General features: G+C 37.0%; 2 protein-coding genes across 3 annotated transcripts in view; both read left to right on the top strand.

Moving 5' to 3' along the window:
* Positions 1-4873, top strand: part of EPYC (epiphycan) — a 37594-nt gene extending 32721 nt beyond the window's left edge. Inside the window, exon 7 of the mRNA XM_033117433.1 lies at positions 4234-4873. Coding sequence (XP_032973324.1) covers positions 4234-4404 — 171 coding nt within the window. The 3' untranslated portion in view covers positions 4405-4873. The remainder of the gene's footprint in view (positions 1-4233) is intronic.
* Positions 4874-15724: 10851 nt separating this feature from the next.
* CCER1 (coiled-coil glutamate rich protein 1) lies at positions 15725-18090 on the top strand. Of its 2 annotated transcripts, XM_033118189.1 has the most exons (3): positions 15725-16577; positions 17490-17631; positions 17991-18090. In XM_033118189.1, exons 1-2 carry the CDS (start codon positions 15725-15727, stop codon positions 17516-17518), a joined length of 882 nt encoding a protein of 293 aa, XP_032974080.1. In that variant the 3' UTR covers positions 17519-17631; positions 17991-18090. The 2 variants fall into 2 exon arrangements, with proteins under 2 accessions (XP_032974080.1, XP_032974081.1); XM_033118190.1 differs by lacking the exons at positions 17490-17631; positions 17991-18090 and adding an exon at positions 16852-16987.
* The last annotated feature ends 307 nt before the right edge of the window (positions 18091-18397 follow it).

Raw genomic sequence — 18397 nt, 5'->3', positions numbered from 1 at the left:
TATATGCACTTAACAACAGAGTCTCAAAATGTGTGAAGAATAAGCTGTTTAAAATTGAAGGGAAAAAATAGACAATTCAACAATAGTTGGATACTTCAAAACTGCATTTTTAACAATGGGTAGAACAACTATCCATAAGGTCAACTGGAAAAGAGAAAACTTGAACAACACTACAAATCAATTAGGCCTAAGAGTCATCTACAAAACGTTCCACCCCCAAACAGCAAAATATGCCTTATTCTCAAGTGTACGAAGAACACATCCCAGGATATACCATATACTAACCCACAAAACAGGCTTCAACAAATTGAAAAGAGTTGAAATCATACAAAATATTTTTCAGATTACAGTGAAACTAAAGTAGAAGTCAACAACAAAGAAAAATTGAAAAATTCACCGATATGTAGATATTTAACAGCCCTTTCCTTAATAAGCAATGGGTCAAAGAAGAAATCTAATCAATGAGTTCATCAATGTGGCATTTATACTTGTGTATAACATCATACACTAGTATTAATTGTATATGTATACACTGGAAATGAAGGATGTAAAAATAAAATTAAGAAAACAATTTTATTTATAGTAGTCACAAAAATAATAAAATACCTAAGAATAATTTTTAACAAAAGAAGCACAGATCTGTATACTGAAAGCTACAACATATTAAAAGACTTTGGCAGAGCACAGGAAACAATCAACTGAGAGAAGAGATAACCTAAAGAATGGGAGAAAATATTTGGCAACCATACACTTGATGACGGGTTAATATTCAAAATATACAAGGGTGCCAGAGAAATGTATACATATTTTAAGAAAAAAAACCACTGTATTAAAATTGTAATACTCAGTATATACCGATAACAAAAGATGAATACAAGTCATGTGTATACATTTTTTGGCATCCCGGTATACAGAACTCAAGCACTCAATAGAAAAAAACAAATAGCTCAGTTAAAATATTGGTAAAGAACCTGAATAGACATTCCTTGAAGAAAGACATACAAATGGCCAACGGGTATATTGTAAATGTGTTCTACATCACTACTCATCAGGGAAATGCAAACCAAAACTACACTGAGATATTATATTACCTCACACCTTTTAGAATGGCTATTATCAAAAAGACCAAAGATAATTAGCGTTGGTGAGTATGTAGAGCAAGGGAAACCTTTGTATACTGTTGGTAGGAATGCAAAGTGGTACAGTCATTATAAAAAAGAGTATAGAGGTTCTTCAAAAAATTAAAAGCGGAACTACATATGATCCAACAATCCCATTTCTGGGTCTAAGGGGAATGAAATCAGTATCTTGAAGAGGTATCTGTACTCCCGTGGTCATAGCAGCATTATTAACAGTAGCCAAGATATGGAAACGGCTCTTACATGTCTGTCAATAGATGAATCAATAAAGAAATTGTGGTATATGTGTACAATGGAATATAATAAAAATATAATTTAAAAATCCTTAAAAATAAGACATCCTGCCATTGGCAACGATGTGGATGAACCTAGAGAACATTATTCTAACTGAAATAAGCCAACACAGAAAAACAAATATCGTATAATCTCACTTATATGTGGAATCTAAAAGTGTCAAATTCATAGAAGCAGAGAGTAAAATAATGGTTGCCAGGACCTGGGGGAAAGGGGAGTGGCTGATATGGTAAAATGTTGGTCAAAGGGGATAAAATTTGTTATTCAGGATGAGTACGTTCTGGAGATGTAATGTACACCATGATAACTATAGTTAATAACACTGTATTGTATATTTGAAATTTGTTGAGAGTGGATCTCAAGTGTTCTCACCACACACACACGAACACACACACACACACAAGATAATTATGTGAGGTGATGAAAATGTTAATTAGCTTGATTGTGGTAGTCATTTTGCAATGTACACATATATCAAAACATTATACTATACACCTTAAATACCAGGAGTACCCCAAAAATGCACACATTTTAAGAGATATCTATGTATTACTTTTTGAAGTTGAATTGAATTACAGTAGTAATGTGTAGTATGATGTTCGCTCAAAAGATGGCATTAATCAAATGAATGCTAGCACCATTCACTGTATTACAATTTTAATATGGTTTTCTCCTTTCTTAAAATGCATACACACAGTGTGATTTATGGATGATGTGATACAGAATTGCACACCTGAAATCTATGTAATTTTACTAACAATTGTCACCCCAATAAATTAAAAATAAATTAAAAAAAAAAGAAAAAAATGCATATACATTTTTTGGCACCCTCAGTATATACAATTTTAAGTGTCGATTATACCTCAATAAAGCTGGGGTGAAAGAGATCTAAATGAGGAAAGATAACATATTTGTGGTTTGGAATACTTAATATTAAGAAAAAAATACTCCCAAAACAGATCTACAGGTCTTTTATATAGAAAGTCATAAGTAATCCATTAAACTATTTGAACTAATAAATGAGCTCAGCAATGTGGCAAGTTATAAAATCAATGTAAATTATCATTGTACTTGTATACACTAGCAGTGAACTAAACCACAATGGGATACCATGTCACACCCACCTAGTTGGCTAAAATAAAAGAGTTTGACAATCACAAGTGTTGTTTAGGATGCAGAGAAAATTGGAACTCTCAAACATTGTTAGTAGAAGTGTAAAATGGTGCAACTACTTTGAAAAACAGTTTGGCAGTTCCTCAAAATGTTAAACATAGAGTTAGTATATGACCAGCAAAATCAAGCTAATTCTCATTTCCATCACCTCACATAATTACCTTGTGTGCGTGTGTGTGGTGAGAACACTTGAGATCCACTCTCAACAAATTTCAAGTATACAGTACAGTGTTATTAACTATAGTTATCATGGTGTACATTACATCTCCAGAACTTATTCATCCTGAATAACAAATTTTATCCTCTTTGACCAACATTTTACCGTATCAGCCACTCCCCTTTCCCCCAGGCCCTGGTAACCATTATTTTACTCTCTGTTTCTATGAATTTGACACTTTTAGAGTCCACATATAAGTGAGATTATACGATATTTGTTTTTCTTTGTTGGCTTATTTCACTTAGAATAATGTTCTCTAGGTTCATTCATATCATTGCCAATGGCAGGATGTCTTTATTTTTAAGGCTTTTTAAATTGTAACTTTAAATTTAAACTTATACCCAACAGAATTGAAAACATATGTTCACACAAAATTTGTACACAAATGTTCACTGAAGAGCCAAAAAGTGGAAACAATCCAAATTCCCATTAATTTATGAATGAATAAATAAAGTGATGGTATATCCATACAATGAACTATTATTGGGCAATAAAAAAAGAAGAAAAAAAGTACTGATACATGCTACAACACGTATGAACCTTGCAAATGCAATTTACAGTGGAAGGACCCAGTCACAAAAGATGATACATCGTATGATTTCATTTATATGAAATGTCCAGATTAGAAAAATCCATAGAAACAGAAAGTAGTTTAGAAGTTGCCAGGGCTAGAGGTAGGGAAAAAATGGGAAGTTGTTGCTAATATCTTATGGAGTTTCTTAGGGAGGTGTTTAAAATTTTCTTAAATTAAATTGTGGTGATGCTTACACAAGTCTGTAAATATATTGAAACCCTGTGGATTTTACACTTAAGTTGGTAAATTTTATGATTTGTGAAATATATTCAATAAAGCTACTTTTTAAAAAATCTAGTTCTGGGCCCTGCTGTCTTCTTGATATTTGCTCACTCTCTCCTTCATTTCTCTTCAACCATGTTGACTCTTTTCTCATTATAGAACATTCCAGGCTACTTAGAATTTGAACTTGATATTCTCGCTACCTGGGGTATTCTTACTTTGGCTCTTTCAATGCCCATGTCTTCCTGTCATTCCATTCTCAGCTCCATTGCTATCCTTCAAGATAACTTTTCATAGCCACCATCCTTTCTTCATAGTTCTTATTGTTTTTGGAAATAATTTATTTTCTGTAAATTTATATTTTCACTTCCTTATTTTATATTCCCATTACTGAAATATAAGCCCTACAAGGGCAAGCACATGTCCATGTTGTTAATTGGTTTATCCCCATTGTCTAGAAGGTGCTTGATGTATAATAATTACAGAAAGTACATTTTTGGATGAGGGAAAGAACAAAAAGGGTAAAAATGGGGGTGAAGTAAATGGACTATGTTTCTAATCAATACCAAAAATGTGTTATATTTTGTCTCATAATTTATTTTCATCTTTTTTAGAATAACAACATTTGGGAGCTGCATGAAAATACCTTCTGCGATGCTAAAAACTTGACTTATATTCGTAAAGCACTAGAAGATATTCGATTGGACGGAAACCCTATCAATCTCAGCAAAACTCCTCAAGCATATATGTGCCTACCTCGTTTGCCTATTGGGAGTCTTGTCTAAATCAGATAATGATTAGCATTACCATGCTTACTATAACAAAATAATTCTTACCGCTCTCTTCACAAACAAACGTCAGCATGATACTTTCACATTCTGTTCTGAAAAATGATATCATAACATAAAATACAACTCAAAGTTTTTAAGATGTGATGGCAGTTAATTAATCTTAGAAAACACCAGATGAGTCAGGAATAAACTAGGAAGATGTACAGAAAGAGCAAAACTAAATTATAGTGAATATTTCACAAATATTCTTATAAATCACACGTAATTTGCAAGTTTTAGGGATTCAGATTTTATATAAGTTCAAATTGATCATATAAGAAAGAAAAATTAAAAATGAACACTTTAGTTTATTATGAATTTAGATTTTTTAATTAAACCTTTCTATTTCCTTTTTTTATTAAAGCATGTTTCTATTTCCAAATTCATTAAAGAAAATGAAGAAAATAAAAGTATTTGAAAATTACAATGGTCTTGTGGGAAAATATTCATTAAAATTACAACATGCAAATAATCATAACAATAATACACAGAGCTTCAGTTTTTGAATAGTAATATTTTGTCATCTTAAAGACCTGTCAACTCGTTTGAGACCTTTGCTAAACTGACTAGTTAGTTGGTGTATTTCTGTGCCTGTGAAAAAAATAAAATACAAAATTGGAAAAATATAGATGATAATATGATAACCATTCTAGGGAAGAAGTTCAGGAATGTCTTCTAAGTAAAGTTGCTCTTTCTGAAATGTATGATTGCAATACAGGCATATGGTTAAAAGATGAAAGATAACAAAAAATACACAATGAAAGTTGAGTTTCCTTCTACTAACAGCTGAAAACCCCAAGTTCCACTCCCAAGAAATAACTAGTCAATGGTTTCTTGCATACCTTTATGAAGTTTTCCATGAGAGACAAAAACTTGCACATAAATAATTTCCCCCTTTTTACACAAATATATATGGGCATGCACTATATGTATATACATATCACCATTCTGTATGTATTTATCCATGTAAACGTGGATTTTTAAATACGAAAGATAAACATTATTTTTAGTCTTGCTTGTTTCATCTGAAAAATTATTCTTGGTGATTTTTCCGTATCAGCACATACGAATACAGCTTTATTGATTCTGAAAATCACATATCAGCCCATTATATGGATGTACATTTTATTTTTGTTTTTACACTAAAATCACAAAGAATATCCTTTGTGTACATGTGAGAATACATCTATGAATAAATTCATAGAAGCGGAAATCTGGATCAAAGAGTGTATTATTTTAAATTTTAATAAATGTTACTAAATTGCCTTTCAAACATGTTACACACACTTACATTTTCACCAAAAGTGTGGGGAGTGCATGGTCCTCTACAACCTCGCTAAGATGGTTTAATATCAAACTTTTTCATCACTGCATTATCTATTTTTGAACTTATATAATAAAGTAAAAAGTGAGACAATTATTTGGCATTACATCTCCAACATTTAAAAACATAATATATATTTTTATTTTCAACTATCTCTTTTAGGCAAATATACTTCTTCATCTCAATTATCTAAACTTTTTCTCATTGTTCCATATCATTCATCATATGGCATTGTTTGTAAACAATATAGCTAAATATAGAATTTCTGTAGTGTAACAATTAAAGAGAATTGTTCTAATATCTCTCCACTTTAGCTGCATACGCATTTCCTCATTTCAGTTAAAAAGTATGAACACAAATATGTATCTAATAAGAAAAGTATATGTTAATTTGCTTGAGACCTATAGAGAAAAACTAATCATGTATTTAATCATAATTTGTTTAAAAGCTTACAATAGAATAACCATCAAGCACTACAATCTGATGATAGGTAGAAATTGTAAGAGTTTGGGTTCTGAATTTTTAGATACACTCCCTCACAACCACATTATTGTGAATTAGACTAAAAGTAGAATTTAATCCTAACATTATGTCTCTATATTAGTTTTCTACAGCCGCTTAAAACATATTGCTACAAAATTAGCAGCTTAAACAACACCCATTTTTTATCTGATAGTCTGTGTAGGTCAGAAGTCCTTCATGACTCATCTGGGTTCTCTGCTTAAGATTTCATGAGACTAAAGTCAAAGTGCTGCCATCTGGGCACTTCACAGAAGACATGCAAACTAACCCACTTCCACTAGCTCATGCAGTTTGTTGGAAGATTTTATTTTTAGGGGGTTGTGCAACCGAGGTCCCCAATCCCTGGATGTTAGCTGTGGGCCCCTCTCACATTCTAAAGGAGGTCCACATTCATTATATGGCCCTTTCCATATTCAAAGCCAGCAATGGCATATTGGATCTTATGTTATATTAAGATACTTCTGATCTTATTGCTTTGCTCTTATGCTGCTATCCCAAGAAAACTCTCTGCTATTAAAGCATTCAGTTGATAGGGTCATACCCACCTCGGTAATCTATATTTTAAAGTCAACTGATCTGAGACTTTAATTACATCTGCAAAAAAATTTAGCAGCAGTACCTAGATAAATGTTGAATAACCAGAGATCAGACATCTTGGAGAATGATCTTTAAAATTCTACCTACCACTGTCTGCAAATCCTGGTAGGATTAAGCAAATGGTGACTCCCCATAGACTATCACCTTTTTTCTCTACCCTTAAATCTTCTTAGAAATATATAGAAAATATCGGTGGTGGCATTGATAACAATAATGAAATATTTGTAATATTTAATGAAGCCATTTTACTATTCTATTTCTAAAATAAAAATAGTTATTCTCTTTTTGGACAAAGAAACAGACTAAGAGCGGCCCTAACTTTTCCAGTTCTGTATGCCAATGAGGCAGCCAAATTGATGATTTGGTTTTGATTCTTTTGTTATAGTTCAAGAAAAAGAATTGCATCCATCTTTACCAAAATTCGAAGTTTTAGCGAAATTCTCATTGCTAACACATTGCTAAATTATTTTTAACATAGATATATAGTTTTAGTCAAAACTATCTTCTAGTGTTACTTTTATTTGCATTTGTGGAAAATATGGAGGGGAAGCAATAAGGAGGAAAGAAAAATAATCCACTAGATGTCACCATATGCATTTTAAAGAGATTAAATTACTAACACTGACAGTAGACAAATAGATAATTCCCAGAATGAGTCCATAGAGTTATTAGACAACTTTACACAATGTTAATTTATTTAAAATATTAAGAGCTACAGGACACCATTGCTATAAAGATGATAAAATACAAGAAACCATAAGAGTGTATACCTCAGCCAGTAGTGCCAGAAAATCATTTTTAAGCTGAGAGGTTAACTTTGAAGCATACTATAAATTTGTTTTAAAGTTAGTCCATAAATATACACACATTGTTATAACAGCAACCAATACTTGGGCGTAAACAATGTACCAGGCATCTACTAAGTTTTATTGATTCACATGTATTAGATGGGTATAAAAGTAATTGCGGATTTTGCAATTATTTTTGCACCAACCTAATATTAACTCACATGTATTAATTCACAACATCCTAGGAATTGGGGATAAGTATGACTATTCCAAATCACACATCAGAGAGAGAGCTTAAGTAACTTGCCATTGGTTAAGGGTTGATGTCACAGTCCCGTGGAGTTCTGTTCCACTCCTCTGTTCTGCCTCAAAAACCACAGACATAGCTTTCCCCTGTTTTGTAATGCAAGAAAATGATGTACAGACTGGACAGAGAAGCTGCTATGGACTGAATGTTGTGTCTCCCCAAAGTTCATATATTGAAGGCCTACCCCCAATGTGATTGTATGTAGATATGGAGCCTTTGGTAGTTTAATTAAGGTTAGATGACCTGATAAAGATGAGTTTTTATGATGGCGTTCTTATGATAAGAAGAAGAAAAATAGGTGTGTGTGTGTGTGTGTGTGTGTGTGTGTGTGTGTGTGTGTACTAAAGAAAGTCCATATGAGGACATAACAAGAAGTCAGCCACCCACAAACCAAGAAGAGAACTCCCACCAGGAACCAAATCAACTGACATCTTGCTCTGAAATGGTCCAACCTTCAGAACTGTAAGAAATAAAATTCTATTGTTTAAGCCACCAGTCATTGGTATATTTTTATGGCAGCTCGAACAGATTAATATAGATGCCAAGCTCAGTATTACCTTTCTGTATGTCACAATGACTTCCAAATGGCCAAGGGCCTTTGAGTCACATTTGAAGAAACATTTTGGGGTGGAAAGTAGTCCTCCAGATACCCAGCCTCTGGAAGACAAGCAGAAGGATGGAATGAGATGCACAGGGCCCTGAGGGTACAGGAAGAATCCCAGAAGGCAGGGCTGATTTACTCATTATTCACAGTAGGCACAGTGCCCGGGGCTCATGACAATTTTAGGGAGTTATGCAAATGTTTTTATTTTTCAATAAAAAGAAAACATGATAATAATATAATAATAAACATGCAGTAGAGAATCTTGCCTACAATATATTAATCTCTATAGCTTAAGACATAAATTATATTTATTATTATTTTTTAATAGAGGAAAGGGCCCATGAAAGCCATAATGCCATGCCCAGAGGAACATTATTGATGATCTCAGATTCCCCAGCAAATAGCACAGACTACCTCTCTGTCCTCACAGCCTCTCAGTGCACCATTATTATAAAATCATGGAAGGTGGCGGCAGGGAGTTGAGCAAAAAAAAAAAAAAAAAAAAAAAAAAAAAAAAAAAAAAAAAGGAAAAAAAATACTGGGATAAAAAGACCATTATTATACAAACGTTATAAGGCAAGTTGACATTCTCACAGGCATTATGACTGCCTCCTCACAAGGCTGCTTTGCAGATGTAATTCACCATGAACTCTAGAAGGAGAAAGTGATTACTGTAACCCGGCAAATGTGAGGATAAGATTTTAGTATTCCTTCTCAATGTATCATATTTAAATATCCATTACAAATGCCTCACATTCTTAACTGAACTCTCTAATTCTAAAACCCACCCCTGATTAAATGTGGTACCTTTTAAATAACGTAACTTTTTTTCTACATATATTCATTTGATACACATATTTATTTTTTTCTAAATATCACAGGTTATTTTCCATGGGAAAGGACACTGCATTCTATTGACCCATAACAGAGTGTACTTTAAAACTATTAATATGCAAACATTTACATACTAAAATTTCTAAGTAATCATTACTGAGTACACATCGTTTTCAGATGACATGACTATAATATGCTGTTAATCATCTGGAAATCCTGAGTTGTTATAGGATTAATAATATTTTCAAAGGATGATAGCAAATAATATCTACACATAGTACTATTATAAGTGTAAAATTTACATCCTATTTCTCTTGAAATCTGTAGAAACATTGTCTTTGTATTTATCTCATTACAAAGTTAACTTTTATAACTTGCTTAAATAATATAAAGATTCATAAATGAAAAGCTACCACAATGGTATTTCCAGATGCACAATATGCCTCACTAACCCAACAACTTCCTAAATTATGAAGAGAAAGCAATGAGTAATTTTTAATTTTTATCTCACTTTGGAAAGCTTGACTTACTACTTTGTGCTTAGTCTCTGTGACCACTAGATGGCGCCGACATTTTTGTTTTCAATTACTAGTATGGGTGAATAGGATAGAGAAAGGCAAGCCTTTGAGAGTGCATAAAATGCGTTCTATTTATTATTATTATTATTACTATTATTATTATTATTTTGTATCCAATAACATTGCATTTGATACAAAGATAAGTCTAAAAATATTTGTTGTATTTTATTTTCCTGATCAAATATATCAGGTGTATCCAACTTCTCTCTAAAGAATTTTATTTATGTTTAATTAGCTGATTGAAAGATGTTAAAATCTAATAAATATACTTAATTCCACTGCACCAGAATAAAGAACAATTAATATTGGCAACCTGGAGTAGTTTAAATATCATATCCATGATAAAATATAAAAGCAAAGTGCCTAACTTCTCAGTTTGTTTTGTATAGGGACTCCTGCTGGCTGAGTTTTGAATGAGTGACTACTGCCACCAAGTGTTAGGATGCATTCAAGTCCCACAAATGCACAAAATCAATAGCAATACCGTTTTTCCCCCAAAATAAGACCTAGCTAGACAATAAGCTCTAATGTGTCTTTTGGAGCAAAAATTAATATAAGACCTGATCTTATTTTACTATAAGACCAGGTCTTTAATATAATATAATATAATATTATATAACAATATATAATATAATATAATGTATGTAATATAATATAATATATAATATAATATGTATTATAATAATATATAATAGATAATACTGGGTATAATATAATATAATATGGGTCTTGTATTAATTTTTGCTCCAGAAGACGCCTTAGCGCTCATTGTCCAGCTAGGTCTTATTTTCGGGGATACACGGTATTTCACTGAGTTTTCAACGTAACATAATGGTCTGCATGTCATAAAGCATAGCAAAACCATGCTACCATATGGCTCTTATCAGAATTTCAAAATGCAACACTGTCATTAAAATCTTCTAAATAAAGTTGTAACTAGTTAATATAAAGGACATATTTTGATAAATTGACTTGCTGTATGTGGCAAACAGACTCTAATGTGACCCCAGTGATTTCCCATCTCTGCATGTTCATCCCTTTGTTTAATCCTCTCTCTTTGAGTGCTGTCACAAATAACAAAATTGCCAGGCCCATGATTGTGATCTACATGTGTGTGTGCGTGCGCATATACTTATCATGCTAGGAAGCACTAGGGAGACCCTGTTTGCTGGCTTAATGGAGTGAGGTTGAGGAAACCCCTGGCCAGGACCAGTGAGCAGCTTCTGGGAACTGCTTTTGTCCTCTAGGACCTGTGGGTGGCCTCTAAACCTGAAGGCCTCCTTCAGACAGCTAAAAGGCGGGGGGCTCTCAGTTACTCAGCCACAAAGAAACACATTCTGCCCATAACATGAAAGATCTTGGTAGCAGATTTTTCTGAAGTGAGCCCCTGGCTGAGAACCCAAACTGCCAGGCCTTGATCACAGCCTGGTGAGACCCAGAAGGGAGGACCCAGCTAAGCTGTTCCTGGATCCCTGACACTTGGAAAGTCTGAGATAACACATGTATGTTGTTTTAAGCAACTAAGTTGGTGGGAAACTTTTATGCAGGAATAGAAAACTAATACAATATGAGGTCTGACAATTAAGTTTGAGAACTCATCCTAGAAAAAGTGCTACATACTTCATTGCTGAATATCACTATGGTCACCTTCGAAGTACTGCCTTTGGGAAGTTATGCACCAATTCTAGCGCCTAGTCCACCCTTCAAAGCAATTTTGAAACTCGTTTTCTGGAATGGCCATCAGAGCTGTCGTCGTATTACCCTTGATGTCCTGAATGTCATCAAAATGTCTTCCTTTCAATATTTCCTTTATCTTTGGATAAAGAAAGAAGTCACTGGGGGCCAGATTGGGTGAGTAGGAAGGGTGTTCCAATGCAGTTATTTGTTTACTGGTTAAACACTCTCTCACAGACAGTGCCATGGGAACTGGTACATTGTCATGATGCAAGAGCCATGAATTGTTGATGAAAAGTTCAGGTTGTCTAACTTTTTTTACACAGTCTTTTCAACACTTCCAAATAGTAAACTTGGTTACCTGTTTCTCCAGTTGGTACAAATTCATAAGGAGTAATCCCTCTGATATCAAAAAAGGTTAGCAACATCATTGAAACAAATTTGTGAACTTAATTGTCAGGCCTCATATATAAACATATGGTAAATGTGTTATATTTCAATATTGAATAAGAACATTTCATGTTTCAGTATTTAAAGAATATGGATGAATTAAAGTATGTCTTTAAAAATATTCCTTAATTGAATTACTGATGAATGTGTTTAACATGTTCTGGTGCTAATTTTCTTGGATGATTTACCGAACAATTTGTATTATAATGCCAATGTGTTGAAAAAACTAAAAATCATAAATTGTAACTTGCTGCTTCTCCTACTAAGAGGAAGAGTGGGGCAAGACAATATAGCATTCATATTTCTAATAGGGAGGATGAATATGAAAGATATAGCTCTCACCATGGAAAAAGTATATAAAGCTAGTATTATCGGTATAAAGTTCACAGCAACTGATCAAAAAAAATGATATCCTTAATTATCTATTAGTTTATTTTTTTTATTTTAAAACAAGGAAAAAAATGGATGGGAATTCCATGATAGCAACATGGTCAATTTCTAAAGCTCTCAATGAAAACTCTATATTGTATACCACATTTATCCTAAAAATAAATCTGGATTATAACCATTGCATTCTGAGATAAGCAGAACAGGGAGAGGTCAACTTCCAAATGTGTGAGTCTATATCCAAAAAGGTACACTGGAGGCTAAAATTGTCAGTATTAGACATTTGAGTCAAGCAAGCTTGTCTTCAGCAAACCACAGAGCACATAAAATTGAATGAAGCCTGTAGCATTTACAGGTCCCACAGCAATGGTTGGAGTCCTGCTCCAGGAACCCCCACGCTGTTCTCAGTCTTCAACAGGAATGCATAAGTGACCTTTGCAAGCTTCAGGGATTCCCCACATTTTCATTCTATGTCATTTAATGGAGGCACGTATAGACTCAGTTTCCCAGTGGGCACTGTTTCATTTTGCACAATTCCATCCACCATGGTAAGGTAATAAGGGGATATACTCTGGGACAGTTTTCTCCAGGATCAAGCCTGGTAGCACTGCTTGATGCTTCTAAAACGTGGGAGAAGAAAAGGACACAAGAGCAGGGATGCCTATTTTTGCATCAGGCACAGGGGTAGTTATCTTTACATATAATGTATTTACTTCTTTAAAATTCCTAAAGTTTCTACAACGTGGATGGACCTAGAGGGACATAAAGGGTATTATGCTAAGTAAAATAAGTCAGACTGAGAAAGACAGATACCATATGATCTCACTTTTATGTGGAATCTAAAGAACAAAATAGTTGAACAAACAGAAAAATAGAGCCATAGATACAGAGTACAAATTGATGGTTACTAGATAGGATTAGGTTTAGGGGGATGGGTGAGAAAGGTGAAGGGATTAAGAAGTACAAATTGGTAGTTACAAAAGAGTCGTGGGGATGTATAGAACAGTAGGGGGAATATAGTCAATAATACTGTAAAAACTACGTATATGTCAAATGGGTACTAAACTTGTCAGGGGATCACTTCGTAAATCATGTCTAACCACTGTGATGTACACCCAAAACTAATATAAAATAATATTGAATGTCAAGTATAATTTAAAAAAAATAGTCATAAGGATATACAGCAACATAGGGAATATAGTAATATTCCAATAACTATGTACAGTATCAGACGGGTAAGAGATTTATTGGGGTTATTACTTCATGAGGTATATACTATCTAATCACTATGTTGTTTTGTATATTGAAACTAATTTTTAAAAAGTCCCGAAGCGTTTGAATATGATGATGATATTTAACGGTTACTAAGTGCTTACTGGGCATCTACACTGAGTGTTTTAATGCAGTACCTTATTTAATCTTTAACACAACCCTATGCAATGAGGTACTGGAACACGCCACGGGTAAGAAACTGGAGGTTCATAATTGGTGAACTGAACTTGAAGCATGTCTATTTTTTAATAGCCTTTATTTTGTAGAGTAGTTTTAGGTTCACAGCACAATTGAGCAGAAGGTACAGACATTTCCTGGATCTTCCCTTCCCTCACTGATGCATGGCCCCCCCCCATTATAAACATCCCCCACCAGAGTGGTACATTTGTTACAGTTGATGACCGACATTGACACGTCATTATCACCCAAAACCCATACTTCACATTAGTGTTCACTCTTGGTGTTGTGCATTCTACGGCTAAATGTGTAATGACATGTACCCACCATGCAGTATCATCAGAGTAGGTAGGCGCATGTCTACCCAAATCAAAGCGATATTCGGACCCATAATACTGTAAAGGCTCCCAATGTATGTGCTGTCTGGCAGATACAGGGACAAAAGGAAAGACATATTGACATATTTGTATTCTCAACAACCCATGGTATATACAGTCTGGTAATGTTTGCTTAATCAACGGAGATTTTCACGGTCTATCACAATTAGCAAAGTGATTTCTCAGACCTATTCCATTTGCTCATTACAAGAGTCCTATTTAAGGTGCGTGTGGAGTACAGGGCAGCGATGTCCTTAAGTATTTAAGCCAGGCTTAAATACTAGCCCTGAAGTTCATTAGCCCCACGACCTTGGGCAAATTAACCTCACAATTCCCTGATCTGTGAGAGTGGCAACAATGCCTACCTCACAGGGTAGGCATGATGATTATGTGCCACGGGTCCGTCTGCACACAATAAGCAACACAATAAATGTTTGCGGTCTTGTTTCGGGTAGCTCGAACTGCAGCTCCCAGGAGTTAGAAAAGTAGGCACTGGCCATAAAATAAGGACTGTGGCCCAGTTTTCCGACTGGAAGAGCTTTCTCTTTATTCTTACGCCGCCCCAGCCCCGCTCCCAAAGGTGTAGGATATCTTTTTCAATTGTCGCACCTCCCCTCTCCTCCAACCCCAACCCACGACTTTAGCTGAAGGGCCATCTTCTGTACCCCTAAGCCTGGAGGTGGTACAAAGGGTTCAAATAAACAGCCTTAAGCCAACACACTGGGGCAACACAAACACAGCCTAGCCTCGCTTTGCCCCTGTTAAAATCTGCGTCACAAGCCCCCCGCGAATGTTCACAGGGCACGTCGTTCCAGCCGGAACCCCCACCTCCACGCACAGCGAAAGCCATCGACGCCAATTGGCTGTCACCCAGGGCAACCAAGGACGCAGTGGGCACGCGGGGGCTCCGGCCGGTATTTAAAGGCTGCCTGCCTGCCTGCGCCCCACAGCCCCCCCAGGACGGCGACCGTGAAGCACTTGGGTTGAGACCGAGCAGCAAGATAACGCGCAACCCCGGCCTTCCCCGTGCCCAGCCCTAGCCTCTGCCGAGGCGGGTGCCTGTGGGGCCCGGGTGCGGCTCTCGCTGCGTGTAGCCCATCCATATCTTCCTCCCCCAGCATCTTTATCCAGCCCCAGTCCCAGCCAGCCAGCTTGGGCGACACAACCCGGGTGCGAAGGGCAAGAGATTACGACAGAACAGCGGGTTAGTAGCGAGTGGAGGAGAGGGGTCCCCCTGGTGAGGAAAGGCGGGATCTCAGCGACAGGCACGTGGCACTGCAAGGGGAGACACAGGGTGACGAGGCCCTTTAGACCGTGGGATCTGGCCAATTTGAGGACAGCTTCTGGGACGCTTCCATTTAGAGCTCTCGAAGCTCCGTGAACTATGACCCAGACCCTCAACAAAAGGGAAGACCCTCTTAACCTGGGCGGCGGCTGGTCATCCTCTGCCCCGTTTCGCACCTGGTCTTCCAGCCACCGAAGGCGCAGGGGCGCTCCGACTTACAGGCGGCGGCCCCGCTATGGCCCCAACGCCGCGTTTGAGCCCCGGAGGAAACAGCCGAAGCAACAGCACGGCCAGGGCCCATGGTTCCAACCACCCCGAAGTCCCTACAGGGCCGTGCACTCTAACCGGCGGCGCTGGGGAGGGCCCTGGCGCCCTCCTCGGGCGGGATGCTGGAAGCACCCCGGCCGGATGCAAGTGATCCGAGTGTGTGGCATGCACCCGCTGTGCCTTTGCTGCTGCTCCTGCTGGCAAGAGCCCTGGAACCCCGGCTGGACGAGACCCCCTGGCAGGAAGAAGCGCTGGGGCCGCAGGGGCCGCGGCCTGCGCCGCCACCCTCGCCGTTCCTTCCCCAGAAACCCGCCCGTGGATGTGAGCACGCTGCTGCGGCCGGTCAACCTGTACGGGTGGCGGGCGCCCGGCATGCGTGCGCCGCGCAACACCACCCAGTTCATCATGAACCAGGTCTACGAGGACATGCGGCAGCAAGAGAAGCAGGAGCGCCAGCAGGAGGCGCTGCGGGCACAGCGGGCCCAGGCAGGTGGCCCCGCCTCCCCGGCGGGCTCCGCCTCCGGAAATGACGCGCAGCCCGCTGGTGGGGAGGAAGACGCCGAGCTTCCGGAATGTTTGTTTAGCTGTGTGCGGAACACCTCTCTCAGCTTCAGTCCTGTCCCCCAGGCGGAAAACCAGTCTCCCGCCCAACAGCTGGTGGAGAAGGAGGAGAGAAATGATGAGTGTGAGCAAGAGGAGTGTGATGGGAAGGAGGAGGAGAGCGAGGAGGAACACGAAGAGGCAGAGGCCCAGGATGAAGAGGAAGTGGAGGAGTCTGGCTCTGGGGAGGAGGAAGAGGAAGAGGAAGAGGAAGGAGAGGAGGAAATAGAGGAAGAGGAGGGGCTGGAGGAGGATGAGCAGAGAGGGGAAGAGAATGATTTGCCTCTGCAAATACCTTTGTCATTCCTAGTGGAGGCTGAAGAAGAGGGAGAGAACTTTATGAACTGTTCTTTTTTTAGCCCCAATCAGATAATTCCTGAAGTGCCACAGGAAGCTCTCCTTATGGACATTAACTTTTAGACATCAGGAAAAGATAAGGAATGGGATGGAACTGATTTGAGGCTAAACTGGATTAACAGCTTATTTAAAAAAAAAAACGAATTAAAAAGTGAGTTCCATTAATTAACATCCATGTAAACCCCTTCTTTGGCCGTTATAAACTGTTTAAAAATTGGTGTGTTTGTGTATGACTATGGGACAGGGGAGCTTTCAAATCTAATTTAATTGGAAATTATTAAAGGCCAAACTATTTTATTACTACAGTTTCAATAGTTTCATTTGGTATTTCCCCTCTACACACCTGAGTTTTTAAAATTCTGGCAATGCTGAAAACTTTTTATAACAAATTTATACAATTTATCTACTTTATGAGCTTGGAATCAATAGTTATTTGGACTGTTACATGCATAAGAAGCGAGTGCCATGTCTGCTGAATGAATGTCTATCAGTGCTTTTAGCATGATAACCCAAATAGCTGTTTTAAATTTCTTTTCCTTGTAGACTTTCCACCTTCACAGTTCATTTTTGAGGCCTGTATTTTGGTAACGCCATCTGCAGTCTCTTGTGGCATCGCTCATTTATATTCCTTGTTCCACAGTGCTATCGATCTTCCTCAGAAGAACATGAAGTTGCTTCTGTGGAACTGTTTATCTGCCATGGCCTCAACAATCCATAAATCCATGCATGGAGAGGATTCCCCATGGTCAGAAGTCAACTTGCACATCTAGTTAAAATCCAAGGTAACTGCAAGCGATGGAATATGGCTTAGATTTTGAAGCCTCATTCCAAGATATATTCTTTGTCATAAGTTCACAGGAACCATAAAAATAGTTTGTGCAGAATGGATTTTTAAGATTGTTGTCCTTTTGGGGGTGGAATACCTTATTTCTTTCACAGATTTTCTGTTTTATAAAGGAGAATAAAATGAAGATGTGTTACATACAAGCCTACATGAGTTTATTTCTAATGTCCGAACAATTATGTGTGGAAAATAAATCATTCAAAATGATAGCTGTTATTCAGACATTTTCAGGAAGTAATAATACATTTCTTCCTGGGCACTTAATTCTCATAATTTAATAAAAGTTTCTATCCATAGCATATTTCCAGAAGAGGTGGAATCCCTAGATGAAGAATTTGAGCCTGCCTTCTCAAAAATTACATCTTTTGACAAACTGTACTTCTAAGTATAATCTGAACGACAATTTAGTATTTATTTGGTGAAGAGACTGTATGGTGATATCTTACCTGGAAGTTGATTTTTACTCATATATTCCATTGAATTGCAGCTTTTGGGGTGATAATATTAAGTTGTTAAAAGAATAAATAAATAATAAAAACTTTAAAAATATTTAAAATAGTAAATGAAAGTACCCTGCTTCTCACATATCAGATACCTGTTCAGCAATACTTCAGTAGCCAACATAATGAACAGAAGAAGAAAAACTAAAACAGACCTTGTGGGAATTTTTAAATGATACCAAACACTCCAAACTATAGCAGTGA

The sequence above is a fragment of the Rhinolophus ferrumequinum genome, chromosome 10 (genome assembly GCF_004115265.2).
Source record: "Rhinolophus ferrumequinum isolate MPI-CBG mRhiFer1 chromosome 10, mRhiFer1_v1.p, whole genome shotgun sequence".
Lineage (NCBI taxonomy): Eukaryota > Metazoa > Chordata > Mammalia > Chiroptera > Rhinolophidae > Rhinolophus > Rhinolophus ferrumequinum.
The sequence above is the reverse complement of the archived record's forward strand: the minus strand, read 5'-3'. Positions and strand labels throughout refer to the sequence as shown.

Excerpts from the sequence above, each read along its gene's own strand:
- CCER1 (XM_033118189.1), top strand. The coding sequence starts at position 15,725 with ATGACCCAGACCCTCAACAAAAGGGAAGACCCTCTTAACCTGGGCGGC. Across the intron at positions 16,578-17,489 it reads GGAGGAGAGAAATGATGAGT|TGCTATCGATCTTCCTCAGA; the intron begins GTGAGCAAGAGG and ends CTTGTTCCACAG.